Source organism: Puma concolor, chromosome F2, assembly GCF_028749965.1.
Source record: "Puma concolor isolate L17-30 chromosome F2, mPumCon1.1.hap2, whole genome shotgun sequence".
Taxonomy (NCBI): Eukaryota; Metazoa; Chordata; class Mammalia; order Carnivora; family Felidae; genus Puma; species Puma concolor.
The window spans coordinates 45,654,798-45,671,730 of NC_141684.1; the positions used below are offsets into that span (position 1 = coordinate 45,654,798).

General features: G+C 39.8%; 1 protein-coding gene across 2 annotated transcripts in view; it reads right to left on the reverse strand.

The window, feature by feature from the left end:
- The window catches only part of NECAB1 (N-terminal EF-hand calcium binding protein 1), a 194,402-nt gene that overhangs the window by 23,394 nt on the left and 154,075 nt on the right, over positions 1–16,933 (reverse strand). For both annotated transcript variants that reach the window (XM_086695896.1, XM_086695895.1), the window contains exons 7-9: positions 13,908–14,029; positions 11,031–11,107; positions 6,903–6,956 (exon numbers count right to left, since the gene is read on the reverse strand). In XM_086695896.1, coding sequence (XP_086552022.1) covers positions 6,903–6,956; positions 11,031–11,107; positions 13,908–14,029 — 253 coding nt within the window. The remainder of the gene's footprint in view (positions 1–6,902; positions 6,957–11,030; positions 11,108–13,907; positions 14,030–16,933) is intronic.

The window sequence follows — 16,933 nt, forward strand, 5'->3', positions numbered from 1 at the left end:
GTGGCAAAGACTCCAAGCTATTCACCAAAATCCATTTCCTCTTCTTTCTAGGTACAGTTAGAGCACGTGTTGCATCATCCTTTGCAGTTAGGTGTAACCAACTGATAAGTTTTCACCAATAGAATATGAGCAGGAGTGCTGTGTATTGCTTTTGGGACAAGATGTTCAAGAAGGAGGTGAGCCCCTCCCACATTCTCTTCCCCTTTTCTGTTGATAGAATGACCTGTCTTGGGAATGGCAGAGCCACACTTGAGAGGAGGAGCCCGTGTCCCTGAATCATTGTGTGAACTGATTATTGGGCAAGGAAAAAACTTGCATTATATTGGAATCATTCTCCATTTGGGTCTATTTGTTTTCATAGCCCAGTTACCTAATGAGTTCAGTAATTTTAACTAAGCTTTGTTTTATTTCCCTTTAAGGGTCAGAGATCAAGAATAGGTAGATACAAGCCTATAACTATCTCCTCAGATTGTGTAATGAACAATCAGCCCCCTGTACGACTCTCGCAGGACCTGTTTTTAATATCAGTTACTAGGAATTTAAGTTAACCTCTCTGCCAAAATCACTGCGGACACGTTCTTTTGACACAAATCTGTAGGAACTTCTCGATCATGTATTTGTGATCAACAATGACTCAGACGATTCTCATGGATTTTCTAATGAGAGATATAAATTCATATCTACCTATTCCACCATACTCCTTTTAGTCTGAAGGCAACTCTTATGTGATCTAATTTGTAATCATGAGCAGAACCATGAGCAATGCATGTCCTTTGAAATGTGACTTTTCGGGTGCTTCTATGAAAACATGGATTCTACTTCTCCTTCCCTTAGATCTGGGCCAGCCTTATAAACTTGCTTTGGCCAACAGAACATGGCAGAAGTGAGAGGGTGCCAGTTTCATGGTTAGGCCTCCAGACCCCTTGTGAGTTTTCACACTTTCTCTCCGATCCCTGAAACTGTCATGTGAACAAGCCCTGTGAGAGCAGGGGTCAGCAAACTTTTTATGTGAAGGGACAGATAATAAATATTTTAGGCTTTGTGGGCCCTAAGGTTCCTGTCACATTCCTCCATCTGTTTTAGTGTGAGAGCAGCCACAGACAACAAACAAATGGGTGTGGCTGTGTTCCAATAATACTTTATAGGTAAAAATAGACAGCACACTGTAGTTTTGTCGACCTGCATGCTGGTGAATTAAAGACCACAGAGAACAGAGCTGGGTCAGTGGATTCATCCCAGCTGAGTCCCCGGACATATAAGGAAGTCCCGCCAAGATCAGCAAAGCTGGCTGCAGTTGGCTGCAGTTGACTGCAGATGCCCTAAGGAGGCCAGCTGACACCAGAAGAACCATCCGCTTGATCCCACTTTAAGTTGCCTACCTCTAGAATTGTGGTTTAAAACACTTCATTTTGGGTGGTTTGTTACACAGCAGTAGCTAAGTGATTCATTCACTTACATAGATGGCTGTGAATATGATTTGGAAAATAAATTTACTTTGCAACCCAAACAAGGCATGCCTTTTCCCTCCTTTCCTCAGATATTTTACACAAAGAAAACAACTTCCGAGGTCCAGATAATCTGTCTACGTGTTATGACTACTGTGACGAGAAGCTTTCTGAATCTCCTTGGGTAATTTAAAATAGACCTTCTGAGCGCCAAAGAAAATCCTTACCTTTTCTAGGCTGGCCAGGTCAAGTTGTAGGATGTGGAGCATGGGAGAGGTAGAGAAGGTGCCCTGATACCTTAATGATATTTCTGTATGTCACTTATGTCAAATATACAGTCTGAGATCCTCACTGAAATCTGGTGTGAACAGCCAGCCCAGAGCATTTTTGTTTCTCTGCTTTAGAAGGCGTAGTGTTGCCTTTATTATTTACTTTATAGGGATTTTGTTATGATGGAATTATGACGGAACATTTACAGAACAGTACTTGCTAGTCACGTTAGGTTAGTTGCATCTACCTTTGATTTCTTGGATTTTTTTTTCAACGTTTATTTATTTTTTTGGGGGACAGAGAGAGACAGAGCATGAACGGGGGAGGGGCAGAGAGAGAGGGAGACACAGAATCGGAAACAGGCTCCAGGCTCTGAGCCATCAGCCCAGAGCCCGATGCGGGGCTTGAACTCACAGACCGCGAGATCGTGACCTGGCTGAAGTCGGACGCTTAACCGACTGTGCCACCCAGGCGCCCGATTTCTTGGATTTTTTTAAAAAAAGTTTATTTATTTATTTTGAGAGAGAGAGCACAGGAGGGGCAGAGAGAGAGGGTGTGAGAGAGAATCCCAAGCAGACTCTGCACTGTCAGCATGGAGCCCAGTGTGGGGCTTGAACTCACGAATCACGAGATCATGACCTGAGCTGAAACCAAGAGTCAGATGCGTTACCGACTGAGCCACCCAGGCGCCCTTTGGATTTTTTTTATTTCAAGGAATTTCAGCTTTTTAAATCTCTGGAGACAGAAATATTTTAAATGCAACTAATTTGGTTCATGTTTTCTAGCTCTACTTACTACACAGTTGTATTCCAAGCATGTTTTCAGACCTTCTTGTGTGCTCTTGTTCAATCTCATAATAGCTATAGCAAAGCAAGACTATGTTCTAATAGTCCCTGGCATATTAGTTGGCAATAAGCCCCAATCCACATGATATTGTATGACAGGATTCATTTGCTTCACAAAATATTCACAGGCTTTATGAGGGGAGAAAGGCAGAAAAAGATACTAGATTTGTAAACTCCTGTTGTGTAATCTATTCTGGTGTAAACAACAATAATGTACTCAAGAAATGTTAGAGCTTTTGAAAAGCGCCAGAACGGGATAAAACCTTGCTAAAAATTATATTGAATCCAAAAAGGACTTTTTGAATATAGAAAGTATCTAGGGAATTGACATCTTTTTCCAGTAATTGTTTGATAAGAAGTGCCATGCGAGGCATACAATGGCCTCAAGCAGAAAGGATTTGGGTGGATCAGTACCCCTGCCCAGGTCCAGGATATGTGAGCTGGCTGGACTCCCTTCAAAAATCATAATGACCTTTCAATGATTCATACTCCCTGCTTGGCACTTGACAGCTAGAAGACAGTAAGTTACCCCCCAATTTTCCATGAGTCATAAAGTCATAGTCTTGGAGTTTAGATCTGGGTTTATCTCTGATGTACATTTCCTTTTTCATTATGGCAAGAGTAAGATTATGAATTCCAAAACTTGCTATCTTTGTCACATGATGGTTGTAAGCCACTTGGAACATTCTAACATTCCTACATAGCACCTTAGTGTTGTTCTTTTGGTGTGACGTTTGAACAATTCAATGTTGTAAGGGATAAGTAAATATTTTTAAAAGCTCCTTACTCTTTTTGATTTCATTTTGAATACTATGTCATTCTGGAAGCATTCCCGGGCCTCCTAAGTTGTGTGCCATCATTGTGCAAATCTATACTTTCCTATAATAACCTTCATCACAGTGTATTGTAGACCCTTGTTTAATCACTGCAGCTCCTTCTGGTTTGTCCTGTAGCCTGGAATATTCACCATTTCATCTCCAGACTCTCCCCCAGGGCCTGGCATATAACTGGTGACCAAGTTCTTCATACAACAAATAAGCAAGAGGTTGCTTTTGTTTTTAGTCATTGACTATTCTTTTTTTTTAAATTTTTTTAAATGTTTTATTTATTTTTGAGAGAGAGAGAGAGAGAGAGAGAGCACAAGTGGGGGAGGAGCAGAGAGAGAGAGGGAGACACAGAATCCAAAGCAGGCTCCAGGCTCCGAGATGTCAGCACAGAGCCCGATGCGGGGCTTGAACTCACAAACCATGAGATCATCACCTGAGCCAAAGCCGGATGCTCAACTGACTGAGCCACCCAGGCGCCCCTGTCATGGACTATTCTTAAAAGCTCTTTAATAAATTTTATTCACGCACTATTCACTCCAGGAAAGGATATGAAGGGTATGAGGTGGTCCTGAAAACTCTAGAGCCCTGCCTCATTGTTTTTCATCTACCCCCATCACCTTGTCCTCGTTCCTTTCCTCTTTAAGAGGGGAGAGTACACATTTAAAAAAGCTTGGCTTCACTTTTACTAGCTATGTGGCCTTGAACCGGTGGCTCCATCTTTTCATCCGAAATCACCAAATGAAATCGGAGCCGTGGTACTTTGGTATCATAGCTTTGGGGAGGATTAAATCGAATTATGTAAAAATCTTGCCCAGGATAGATACTCAATAGATGTTACTTCTCACTGAGGAAAAACAAAGGACCTTAAAAAAAAAAAAGAAAGAAATCACATCCTAGACTCATCATTATGTAATGGCTCACGTCCCAGAAAACTAGATGTGGCAGCTAGTTGGTTTCAGGACTCTTGCTGTGTGCTTAAATAAGCCTACCAGATACTACTGCTCTGCTCTCATGGCTGGAAATCTCAGGAAAAGGAGTCATCTGTCAGCTCCCAATCTCACTGGCAAAGAACAGCTCCACTTTAGTGCCCAGAAATGCACCAAACACTAGAGCCGGACTGTTGCAGTGTCAGGGCAGGTGCAGGTCTGGCGGAGAACTGCTGGGGTCCAGCTAGGGGGCTTAAATCCTTCCACACCTTGACTCTCCACCTGCAAAATGGGGTTAATGATGGCGCCACCTCATAATGATGGATGAAGTAAATTATAGAAGTGTGTGTTTGGGATAACACTTGGCACATAGTAAAGGCTCACTAAAGATTAGCTTTAAAAAAAATTAAGTATATCATGGGGCACCTGGATGGCTCAGTCGGGTAAGCGTCCAACTCCTGATTTCGGCTCAGGTTGTGATATCGTGGTTTGTGAGTTCGAGCCCTGCACTGGGTTCTGTCCTGACAGCATAGAGCCTGCTTGGGATTCTCTCTCTCTCAAAAGTAAATAAATACACTTAAAAAATAAAGTATATCATAAGAAGTTTATTCTCTGGTTTCTGATGGGCAATTTATTTTTCAAAGTTCTCATGTATTCACCAATGGAAAAGGCAAGCTACCTCCCTAGTCAATGACGTCTACTGGTTTGGGTCACCAAGATAAATCACTGAACATGGAAGAGCGTGGAACGATGAGTGCCAGCTGTGCACAGTGAAGATTTGTTACGGTCATTCTGAATACAGAAGGTTTCATAAGAGTCGACAGTGATGCGTCACTGTCACTAACTATCAACTACAACTTTTAAGGACAAATACCTTACTGGCAGCTCTGAAAAAAAAAAAAAAAAACTTGCTCAAATCATTACTGTATGTGTATTCCCAAAGAGCACAGCTACTCACTTTTACAGGTGGTTGAAAATAGTTAAGGAATATCCTTTCCTGCTTTTAAACAATATTGACTGATGAACCAACTTGCCCAGTCCTGTTTTGTTCTTGTAAGTACTTTTATGTACTATTGAATTAGTAATGCTGTGTGGGTTGATGAATCTCTCAAAATTGACGTTGGCCTCTCTTCTGTCAGGGACCCGAGAATGGAACAGTCTGTCACCTTTAATAAACAATCCTTAGACGATTTCTCTCCCACATAGCTAGCGCGAGAGAATAGTGTCACATCAGGAAATTATATAAGAATAGACAATGGTCTCTCTCAACATTAGAAATGTTATGTTCGGTTTTCTGGACTAGAGTGTAGTGTTCTCTACATGCAAATCTAATTGACGATAGAGATACAAAGATTGCAAGGTCACAATCCTGTCCCTAAGGGACTTCTACCAATAGCATTCCCAGTATGCGTGCTCGGCGGCCTTCTCTTTCTCAGCTTCCCACCAAAATGTACCCCTTTAGAATTCTGGGTGCCTGAGAAATTAACACAGACCACACCCCTGTCTTTGGAGGAATAGAAGCACTGAACATGTAGCGAACTATGGGTTATCTTTGGGGAAAGTGTCCATATCTATAGGATTCTAATCATAATAGTCGTTATTAAGCTCTTCTGAGAACCTTCCAAAGCTCCCCCTTTGAAGACTCCCTTTGTGCTGTGAGTTTGGACAGACGGGTAGGAGCCGATAGACAGGTGAACCTCACCTTTTATCACATAGGCAGTGCCTGTGGAATAAGTGCCTGGTACAGAGATGAAGGGTATTTCCTATCTTTTTCACACGTAAATGCAATTGATCCTATACGACCTGTATAGTATACAATATAGTTATTAAGAAAAAAGTGATTTTCTGTGGGTTGCCCAGATTTTAAAATTTAAATTTTCACTAAACAAAAATGTAATGATCCACTTTTTCCAAACAGAATGTGCTATAAATATGTGCCTCAAAATAAAGTAAAATAACAAATCATATATATGCGTTGCTTTTTAATTACGCAATCACAAATTTCTTTTTGTTGGGTCTCAGTGCCTGTTAACATCACTTTATCCATTTTCTTTCGATCTCCACAAATTGCCACCCCTGCTGATGGACATCTTTTCCCTATGGATGTAAATGTTCCTTTTTTCTCTAGGTGTCAACTTTGTTTTTGAAAAATGATTTCTGAGCACTTGCAGTGTGCCTGGCCCTGGGTAACATAATACTAAATAGCATCAAGTTTCAGCTCAGGCATGGCACTCAGGCTTACAGGGGTTATAAAATGTTTATGACATAATTTGGATGTTGCCCTTCTCTGCTGGTCATATTCATTCAATTATTCAATAACTCATTGACTGATATGTGCATAAAATTCTCATTTTACACACATAACATGCTACATACTTACATAAAACTCCTGCAAAGTAGGCATTGTTAGGTTTTCACAAATCACAATTTAGAAACTACTACAGAGCTGTGCAAAATAAAACATGCCTATGTATTCCTTTTTCAAAATTTCACTGAGATAGTAGCTAATTTTGAAGAATTTTCTTCCTTCAGATATTTGCCAAGTACATATTTCTAACACTTTGACCTAGAAAGAAGAAAAGTACTTACAGATTTAGTATTCCCTTCAATAACTTCTTCTTCCCGTGGTTCAAGTTTGAGATCCTTTAAAGAAAGAAATGGGGAAGGCAGGGACCAGAAATTAGAGGAAACATCATATACTTGAATGGTAACTCTTTTGTGGCTGATATTGTGCCAAAAGCAGCTCATTATCTGAAAGGATATGGAATCATTCTGATTGTAAAAATGAAGTTTTTCCAATAAAGACTCTTTTACCCATTTATCAATGGTAAAGAGCCATTTCAGGGTGTTCAATTTGTTATTACTTTAAGCTTACTGATGATATTAAAAGAGAACAAAAGAGAAAGGAGATTCATGAAAACTGGGAAAAGGTTGAACAGTAAAAAAAAACAAAAACAAAAACAAACGAGTAGGTTGATTTCTTTTGCTGTTAGTACTGATCACCACTTTTCCTGGGAGATCATGATGGACATTAGCGTAACGGCTACAATACATTTACACACTAGTGATAATTTTACTTTACTAAAACGTGAACTCAAAAGCAAATGAAAACACTATTGATATTTTCTAAAAATGAAGGGCTACTAAAAAGATCCTAGAATTTTCTACCGTGATCAGTGGATGATGCTAATGTCTCCAGTGAAACCAAGCATGTAATCTCGGAGGACTTCATTCTAAGAATATATCACCTCACAATGGTGGTGAGGATTATGCACAATAATTCCTTCAGATAGATAAAGAAATCCCTTGAAATCGGTATAAATCCAGATGGTCTGAAATAACATAAGCCTGTTAAAAACAGGGCTATGTTGCTTTAGCTATGCTATTCTCTTGCAGTAAAACCTTAAACAAGTTACTTGACTTACCTAGGGTTCACTTTTAGTGTTTCCTCTGCCTTAAGTTCTCTATCCCTAGGGCACCATCTAGCTGGCTCCTTTTCCTTTCTCATACCTCAACTCAAATGTCACTGCCTTAGAGCGACCTTCCCGGATCACCCACTTAAGTATCCAACCCCTCATCTCCACCATATTGCCTTAGTTTGTCCTCAGAGTACTTTTCCCTCTCTGAAATTATCTTGTTTCATTTATTTACTGCTTTTGATCTGTCTGTATTGGATGAAGGACCTTACCTGTTTGGATCACTGCTGCATTTCCATTGCCAGAATAATACCTGGCATAAAGTAGATGCTTAACAAGCATTCGTTGAATAAATGAATGGCCTAATGAATGCCCCATTTAAATCATAGCTTTTCTGTGAAGGCGAAGTGATGCAATGCATATGGATGTGAAGTGAATCTTAAAGACAGAAACTGGAACAATGGTCTCCTTGCCCACTTTTTCCCTAACACCAACTCAGGTACACTTTTCACGTCTACTTTCTTTGATCTAAGATAACAACAGCTTAAATGAAGTCGTATGAACGCAACATCCTTAGTTGTACCCCTTCAAAGAGGATGCCCTGTGATCTGGTGATACACTTGGGGCTTCATGAAGATCAAACAGGTTTTGTCGCTGTTATTTAACATAAAGATGTTTCTGCAGAGTGGGAGCAAAATAGCAAACATAATCTCAATATATCCCCACAAATCCTCATAGAGGCTGAAATGGAAAGATAGAACGCCTGAAGGGATTTTTAGCGATTTCAAGTATTATTTTTCCCTCTCACGTGAATGGTATTGGGCCTGGTTTCCAGTGCAGGAAGGATCTATCACACTTAGTGGAGAGAAAGAGAACACCTGCTCCACTGCAGGTACACTTCCTCTTAACGGGGAGATCAAACCTAGTGCCAAAAACTGCAGGAGACAAGAGAGTCAGCTGTGAAATGACATGCACTTAGCTACTGTTTGGCAATCGGGTAGTTGTTCCTCTAAAAGCCTAATTCGCAGTACAGAATAAGTTGTAGAAGCAAACAGAACTTGCACTGCCTCTCCATTCATTAAGACAGATCCTGCTGAGCCCCACACCGCTGGAACCCAATGCTGAAGACCATCACATCATACTTTCAGCAAATCTCTCAGACATTGTCCTCAAAATGAAACCCTTTCATGGAAAGGGAGGAAGAAAAAGTCTAGGGAAGAAAGAGATGTGATAATACTTTGATTTAAAGTTGGAAAAAAGGCATGACCTAAGTTTAAGCTATTCCTTTAAAAATAGCTATATAAAGTTAAGACACCAAATAAAGACAGGTTTGCCAAGCACCTCAAAGCCATTTGAAAAGGAGGTATTTGTGTTCTTTAAATGAACCTAAATTTATGTAACAATAGACTCTTATGTTTTAACAAGGTCTGTTTTCCAAATAGAGGTCATGGATTTCCAGCCCTTCCATGATTGGAAAACTAATTTTCATAGCCGCCATTTTTCTCGTGAATATTTTTAGTCTTGGCTCACATATCAATTAATAAAATTAGGAAGGAGGAACGCTGAACTGCTGCCAACTAAGTTTAGGTTTTTTGCCCAGTACATGGCCAACGTAAACGTGACAGACGGTGACATGGTGCCAGAGGGGCTGGCATTCTCCAAAGTCGCTTCCCCTGGACTTGATTACTTGTACAGAACCTCATTTTCAGAGGTCTTACTCAACCTCAGGACTTGGAAGTTTCATCTTTGTGGAGACAGTTCTTAAGATCTTAAACCATTGGCCTGACTTGTTACCTACTAACATCTACCTGGACATTTCTACCTAAGTGTCCTATTGGGTCTTGAAATTAACACATCTAATAAGCCGGTTCACCTCACCTCACCTCACCTCACGATCTCTCACTTGTCTCTCCATTTCTGTTAGTGGCACAATTGAGCGAGACACTCAGGCTCAAATCCTCAGACTCCTCTTTGAGATACTCCTGTCCTTTACCCATCATACCCACTCAGGGGTCCTGTTAATTTCACTTTAAGTCTTTCACTCTGCCATTTTCTTTTCAGTCATACAATACAGGTCCGTCTCTTTCCATACCTAATCCCAGCAGGCTCAGATCTAGAACCTGCTCTTTAATGTCACTGCTTGAGATGGCTTTGGTGGCTCTGACTTTGAATGTTCCTGTTTAAATCTGTTTAAATCCAGTTTGTATGCTTGCTGTCCAATTTTCTATCTAAAAGATCTCTTTGGTCATGTCACTTACCTGTTGAAAAATAATAAATGCTTCCTGTTGTCTCCAAGGCCAAGCCCAAGTCCCTTTCTCTATTATTTAATGCCATCCATAATATGGCCCCATCCATCCGCACAATCTTATTTGTTATCATTTCCCCAAATGAAAGACTAAGCTGGTCTATTTAAGCTTTACTCATGCTATCACCCTTTCCTGAATATCCTCTCTAGCTGCTCTCTTTTTACTAAAATTTTACTGCTCCATAGCACAGGTTTGTTTGTTCACTAGTTTGTTATCAGACAAGCATTTATTCCAATTTTAGTGACAATACATTTTACTTTCAGGGAATTCTCTCTTCTCCCTTCAATATAGTGCTCTGGGACTGTTAATCAAGATGTTCTCCCCCTCATCAGTTAAGAAGCTACTTTCTAGAGGTTGAGAGTGTAATTTCATCTTTTAGTATATCATGCAACCATTTCCCTGAGTCACTTTGAAACATTCCCAAGACATCAGCCAGGTCGTCCCTAAGAGCTGCCACATGCATTGTTCAAGCACCCTGCTACCTATGGCAGTGATAACTCAAGAGTCAGGCAATGCAGTACATTTATTTAACTTGCAACTCCACATATTACACATATAACTAGGGGTAGGCATGGGTGGCCCAAGAATTAATGTGAGCTTCTCTATTTGCTTTAACAGAAAGGCTCAGGGGTGCCTGGGTGGCTCAGTCGGTTAAGTGTCTGACTTTGGCTCAGGCCATGATCTTACAGTTTGTGAGTTCGAGCCCCGCGTCGGGCTCTGTGCTGACAGCTCGGAGCCTGGAGCCTGCTTCGGATTCTGTGTCTCCCTCTCTCTCTCTCTGACCCTCCCCCACTCACATGTGCTCTCTCTCTCTCTCAAGAACAAATAAACATTAAAAAAAAGAAAGGCCCAGATAACTACCAAGTAGTCATTTGTAGCATCACAGCGCTCCTGGCTATTATTCTATCCATGGGGCAGCCATGGATATATTAATACAATGAGGAAAACAGGTCACTGAAAAGTGAGAGGGAGAAGAAAGAAGAGGAAGCACCCACCTTCTTTTCCAGTCGATCAATTAATTTCTGGAGTCTATTGATCTGGGTCATCCACTGGTTGTCTTCTTCTAATAAGCCTTGAGGGGAAAATCATGATGGCAATTAAACAGAGCAGGAATGCTTTGGCATCTCAGAATTTTCCTTTTACCCGGAAGGAAGCACACAGTGTCACTGACTAGTCAGCACCCTTTTAAGAGATATATTCACGTGATTGCTTTCTAAGTTATTGATTTCCATAGATCCATGCATCCCAGTGGGTTCACTCTTACAAGTCTGTGGTTTTTATGTTGCTGCCTGTACTGGTCTTTGATAGTCAAAGAACAGCTCCTGCTGAGACACGTTTACCACCGCACAAGATGGCTGAGTTTTCTTCTGAAAAAAGGAAAGCTTTAATCAATAATTCTAAACTTACTTCCAAAACAGTGGAAGAAGCCAGGGAAATAATAGGCTTGACCACAGTAAGGTAGCTGGTGTCTCCTTTCCTAGGGACTGACCCGAGCAAACATGGACAATATGGTCATGGCATAGCAGTTAAGAGAGCAGACTCTGGAACCTGCAGATCATGGTCAAATTACTTGGCTCCTCTGGCCTCAGCTTCCTTATTTTTAAAATGGCAATAATATCACCACTGGCCACATCGTCATTGTGAGGAATAAATTAGAATATATATGCATATATACAAACATACGCATATGCATATATACGTAGTATACGTATGTCTGTGTGAACATATACACAAACACACACCTATAGTCCAGCACCGGGGCAAGCATTATGTAAGTTCTGCCGTTATTATTGCTGTAATTACATTTTCTAAAATAAGTAGCTTTTATTATTGTTTTTCAAGCTCTACACCCAATGTGGGGCTTGAACTCATGACCTGGAGATTATTCAAAGGTGCAGAGGGAAGAGTTGTGGTCTGAGCCCCTGCACAAACATCCTGGCATCCTTCTGTATCCTTATGGCAGCTTGTGCAAAATTATTTCATAGGCATTTGCTGAAATAATAGTATTGAATACTTCTTGATGGGAGAATGTAATTGAATTCAAACCACAAAGCCTTGTTTTAGCTTTGAATGTTAGAAAGATAAGACCAAAATTATAAAGAGGTAGTACTTTACATTAGAAATCACTTCTCTTTCTGCATTCTTGGGCAAAACTCTCAAAGCTTATCGCATAAATTATGATGCGAAACTAAGTAGTAGCACAGTCACACAGAAGCAGCTACAAAAAATCAGAATAAGGGTGCTTTATCATAGAAAACACTGTAACTGTATAAACAAAATCTATGTTTATTTTTAATTTAGGAATTAATTAACACATTTCCATTCCGGATTGTTCCTAAAAGAATTTAAGGTGGCTGTCACGTCAAAATTTCTTAGAAGGATATTTTGGGTTTTGCTGTGTTTTCAAAATGGTTAAAGCATAAAGGACAATCTATATTTCGACTCAGGAGCCTAGACGTGTCATTTCCTAGTCAACACACAGTAGACTATATCATTGTTCCTAAGCTTTCACTATCTTCCTGTTATAGAATTCTACATATACAACCTCTGCCCTTCAACTTTGCAGGACCTCCTACCACAATGGATGGAGTACATGTCCCTTCCCACTATTACTGGGTTTGGCATGTGACTCATTTGGTCAATGGAGAGCTAGCAGGTAAGATGCACACAGTGGTTTTAACTGAGCTGTGTGATTTATGCTTCTGACACCCAGCAGAAGAGTTTGCTTCAAGTAGTCACTGATCCCAGGAGGCTACGTGAGAAGCAGAGCTGAGCCCAACCTAGAGGCTGGAGAGCACACATCACCCAAATCACAATCAACTACATAGCCATGAACAAAAAAGACAAATATTTGCAATTGTAAACACTGAGATTTTGAGGTTGTTTCCAAGTAAAAATGGTCTAATGAATCATATGACCTTGGACAAATTGCTGTACTTCTGGGGAAATAAATATACTGACATCTATCTCATAAGGCACTAGAATATAAGATAATGATCAAGAAAGCACTTTGAAACCTTCCAAGTACAGTATGTGTAAATATAGGCTAGAGTTAGTACTCTGATTTTCTGAACTATTAGATAAGGGTTAATTGTGTTAAAATGGTATGTTCAAGTGGTTTACATATATACATACATATACATATATACATACATAGCTTCTAGAAATTACTGTGATATTTTGTAACATGAATTTGTATATTTCAAATGAATTTCTAAGTAATTATTACAAATGACATTATTAAAATATAATGACCTAAAAATTATTAATAAGGCTTTAGTCCAGGTTTGGGTCTGGGTGGCTCAGTCGGTTGAGTGCTCGACTTCGGTTCAGGGCATGATCTTGCAGTTTGTAAGTTCGAGCCCCACACAGGACTCGCTGCTGTCACTGCAAAGCCTGCTTTAGATTCTCTGTCCCCCTCTCTCTGCCCCTGCCCCCCTTGCACGCTCCCTCTGTCTCAAAAAGAAATAAATATTAAAACATTTTTTAAAAGCTAAGGTTTCAGCCCAATAAAGGTTATATTACCCACTTCCTGAAACAGACTTTGCGTATGTTTAGGCAGGCTTTAGGGGATCCGGAGCAAATTAGGGTAAAGGGCGCTTCCTTCCTTGAAACCGATAGGAATTTCTACAGGTCTCAAGGTCCCATCACCCTCTGTGCACTGCGAGGTGCGGTTGTGGGATTCTCATGGAAACAATGGTGTGGATCATCACCTCCTTCTTAATACCACAGGCTCTTTGCCACGGTGGTTCAGACAAACTTTTCTGAAAGCATTTCATTACTATTGCCGTTTTACTTGCTTAAAAAAAATAAATCAGTGTGAAAATCAAAACAGTCAGTTTGGAAGAAGAAAAATGGCAAAGCTGCATTACCTGGACCACAGGCACTGAACTGGGGGCTTTTGGGGGAGAAGCTGTTGTGCCTCTGGACTCGGCGACTTGATCGCTTTCCAGGCCACTGGATCAACAGGACTTCTGGCTTGGTCGGCCCTTGCCTGGAACAACAGAGACAACATTTAACCTCAGCATCAGGCTCTGGCCCCGAGAAACAGATCTTCAGCCATCAGTCACAAAGATTTTCTGGTGTAGCGACATGAGAAGTTAGGAGAATTACTGCTTGCCAACACGCTCTAGAGACCCAGAGGATTTGGTTTTATACACGTGAACCTACAGGAGAGACTCGGAGCTGGCTTTATGCTTTAAAAGTCTGAGTTGGGGCGCCTGGGTGGCGCAGTCGGTTAAGCGTCCGACTTCAGCCAGGTCACGATCTCGCGGTCCGGGAGTTCGAGCCCCGCGTCAGGCTCTGGGCTGATGGCTCAGAGCCTGGAGCCTGTTTCCGATTCTGTGTCTCCCTCTCTGCCCCTCCCCTGTTCATGCTCTGTCTCTCTCTGTCCCAAAAATAAATAAACGTTGAAAAAAAAAATTAAAAAAAAAAAAGTCTGAGTAAAAATCATATCGTAATTCGTGATTTAAGAAAAACTTCTTTCTTTTCTGGGCCAAACCATCAGTGGAAAAACTGTTTCTGTGTGTGCTGGTGTATTTAGTTTGTGAACACCTATGGAGTCTGTTTCTTCTTTCAGTTTTAAATTTTTTAAATCAAGGCTATGTATCCATATATTTTTAAAAGTCAAATAATTCTATAAAACTCATTTTAACAAATAGGAGTTCCTACTCACCTCCACACCACTCCCCATTCACAGAAGGAATGCTTACAACAAGTGTTCATTTGGATGTTTATCCTCATACCTATATATAATATGCTTAAAGTGCTATCTCTTTATTCTTTAGTTTTTAAATGTATCTATTAGCTTCCTAAAAGGAAAAGCTCAGGACAATGATATATGCAAGGAAATATTATAAGGAATTTAAAGGAAGACTGCTTAAAAGGATGGATTCGATTCGGGAGGCAAGCATTTGGTTCCCTATTCTTCTCTCCTGGTTGGAATACAAACATGATAGCTGAATTCCAGCAACCATATTGGGCCATGAGGCAAACCCGAGGATGTACTTACTATGTGAAAAAGGCAGGAGGTCTATGATAAATCTGTAGAGCTGTCATACTTGATTAGGCTGCTGCCACCACGCTCTTTCATAACAGATAATAAGTCCTTATGTGTTTAAGCCTCCTTTTTTTCCTGTTATATGCAGTAAAATCTAATACTAATTTATTCATCCAAAAATCTTCCTTTGTTATCAGTAAGGGAAAATTTCTTTAGCCTCTCTCTGGTGCTGATTCCCCCCCCCCCAACCCCCTTTTAAATTTGGATTTCATTTACTCTTTGGTTTGGTGGAAGGGAACATCTAATGGCTTCACAGGAAAGGGTGCACCATGCGAGGCAAAATTTGTGAGACACTGCATATTAAAAAGATACTTTTATTTTATTCTCCTACTTCACTGGTGGTTTTATGGGGCAAATAACTTTTTTTTATTTTTTAAAATTCCAGTATCATTAATGCACAGTGCTATATTAGTTTCAGGAGTACAATATAGTGATTCAACAATTCTATACACTACTCGGAGTTCATCATCATAGATGTACTCTGAATCCCCTTCACCTATTTCACCCATCCCCCCACTCAACTCCTCTCTCAGAACCATCAGTGTGTTCTGTATAGTTAAGAGTCTGTAACTGGTTTGTCTCTTTTTTTTTCTTTGTTTTGTTTCTTAAATTCTACATATGAGTGAAATCGTATGGTGTTTGTCTTTCTCTGACTGAATTATTTCACTTAGCTTTATACTCTCCAGATCCATCCATGTTGTTGCAAAAAGCAAGATTTCATTCTTCTATGTGGCCAAGTAATATTCCACTGTGTGTGTGTGTGGTGTGTGGGGATATATATATATATATATATATATATATATATATATATATATGTGTGTACCTTTGATATCAATTAATTGACCATATAATCATGAGTTTATTTCATGGCTTTCTATTCTGTTCCACTGATCTATGTGTCTAATTTTGTGCCAGCACCATGCTGTTTTGATGGCTACAGCTTTGGATTATATCTTGAAATCTGGATACCTCCAGTTTTGTTCTTCTTCTTCAAGATTGTTTTGGCTACTCAGGGTCTTTTGTGGTCCCATAGAAATTTTAGGATTGTTTGTTGCAGTTTTGTGAAAAATACTGTTGGTATTTTGATAAGGACCGCATTAAATCTGTAGATTGCTTTGGGTTGTATGAGCATTTAAAAAATATTTCTTCTCCCAATCCACGAGCATGGAATGTCTTTCCATTTATTTGTGTCATCTTCAATTCTTTCATCAATGTTTTATAGTTTTCAGAGTACAGTTCTTTCATCTCCTTGGTTAAGTTTATTCTTTGGTTTTTAAATTATTTTTGGTACAAATGTAAACGGGATTGTTTTCTTAATTTCTCTTTCTGCTATTTATGAGTGTACAGAAATTCAGTGAATTTCTGTGTATTGACTTTGTCTCTTGTAATTTTATTGAATTCATTTATCAGTTCTAGTAGTTTTTTGATGGAGTCCTCAGGGTTTTCTATATATAATATGTCATCTGCAAATAGTGAAAGTTTTACTTCTTCCTTACCAATTTGGATGCCTTTTCTTTCCTTTTCTTGTTGATTTCTGCAGCTAGGATTTCTAGTACTATATTGAATGACAGTGGTGACAGTGGACATCTTTGTCTCATTCCTGACCTTAGGGGAAAAGCTCTCAGTTTTTTACCAATGAGTATGATGTTAGCTGTGGGTTTTTACACATGGCCTTTATTATGTTGAGGTATGTTCCCTCTAAACTTACTTTATTGAGGGTCTTTATCATAAATGGATGTGGTACTTTGTCAAATGCTTTTTCTGCATCTATTGAAATGAACATATAGCTTTTAATCCTTCCTCTTGTTCATGTGATGTATCATGTTTATTGATTTGCAA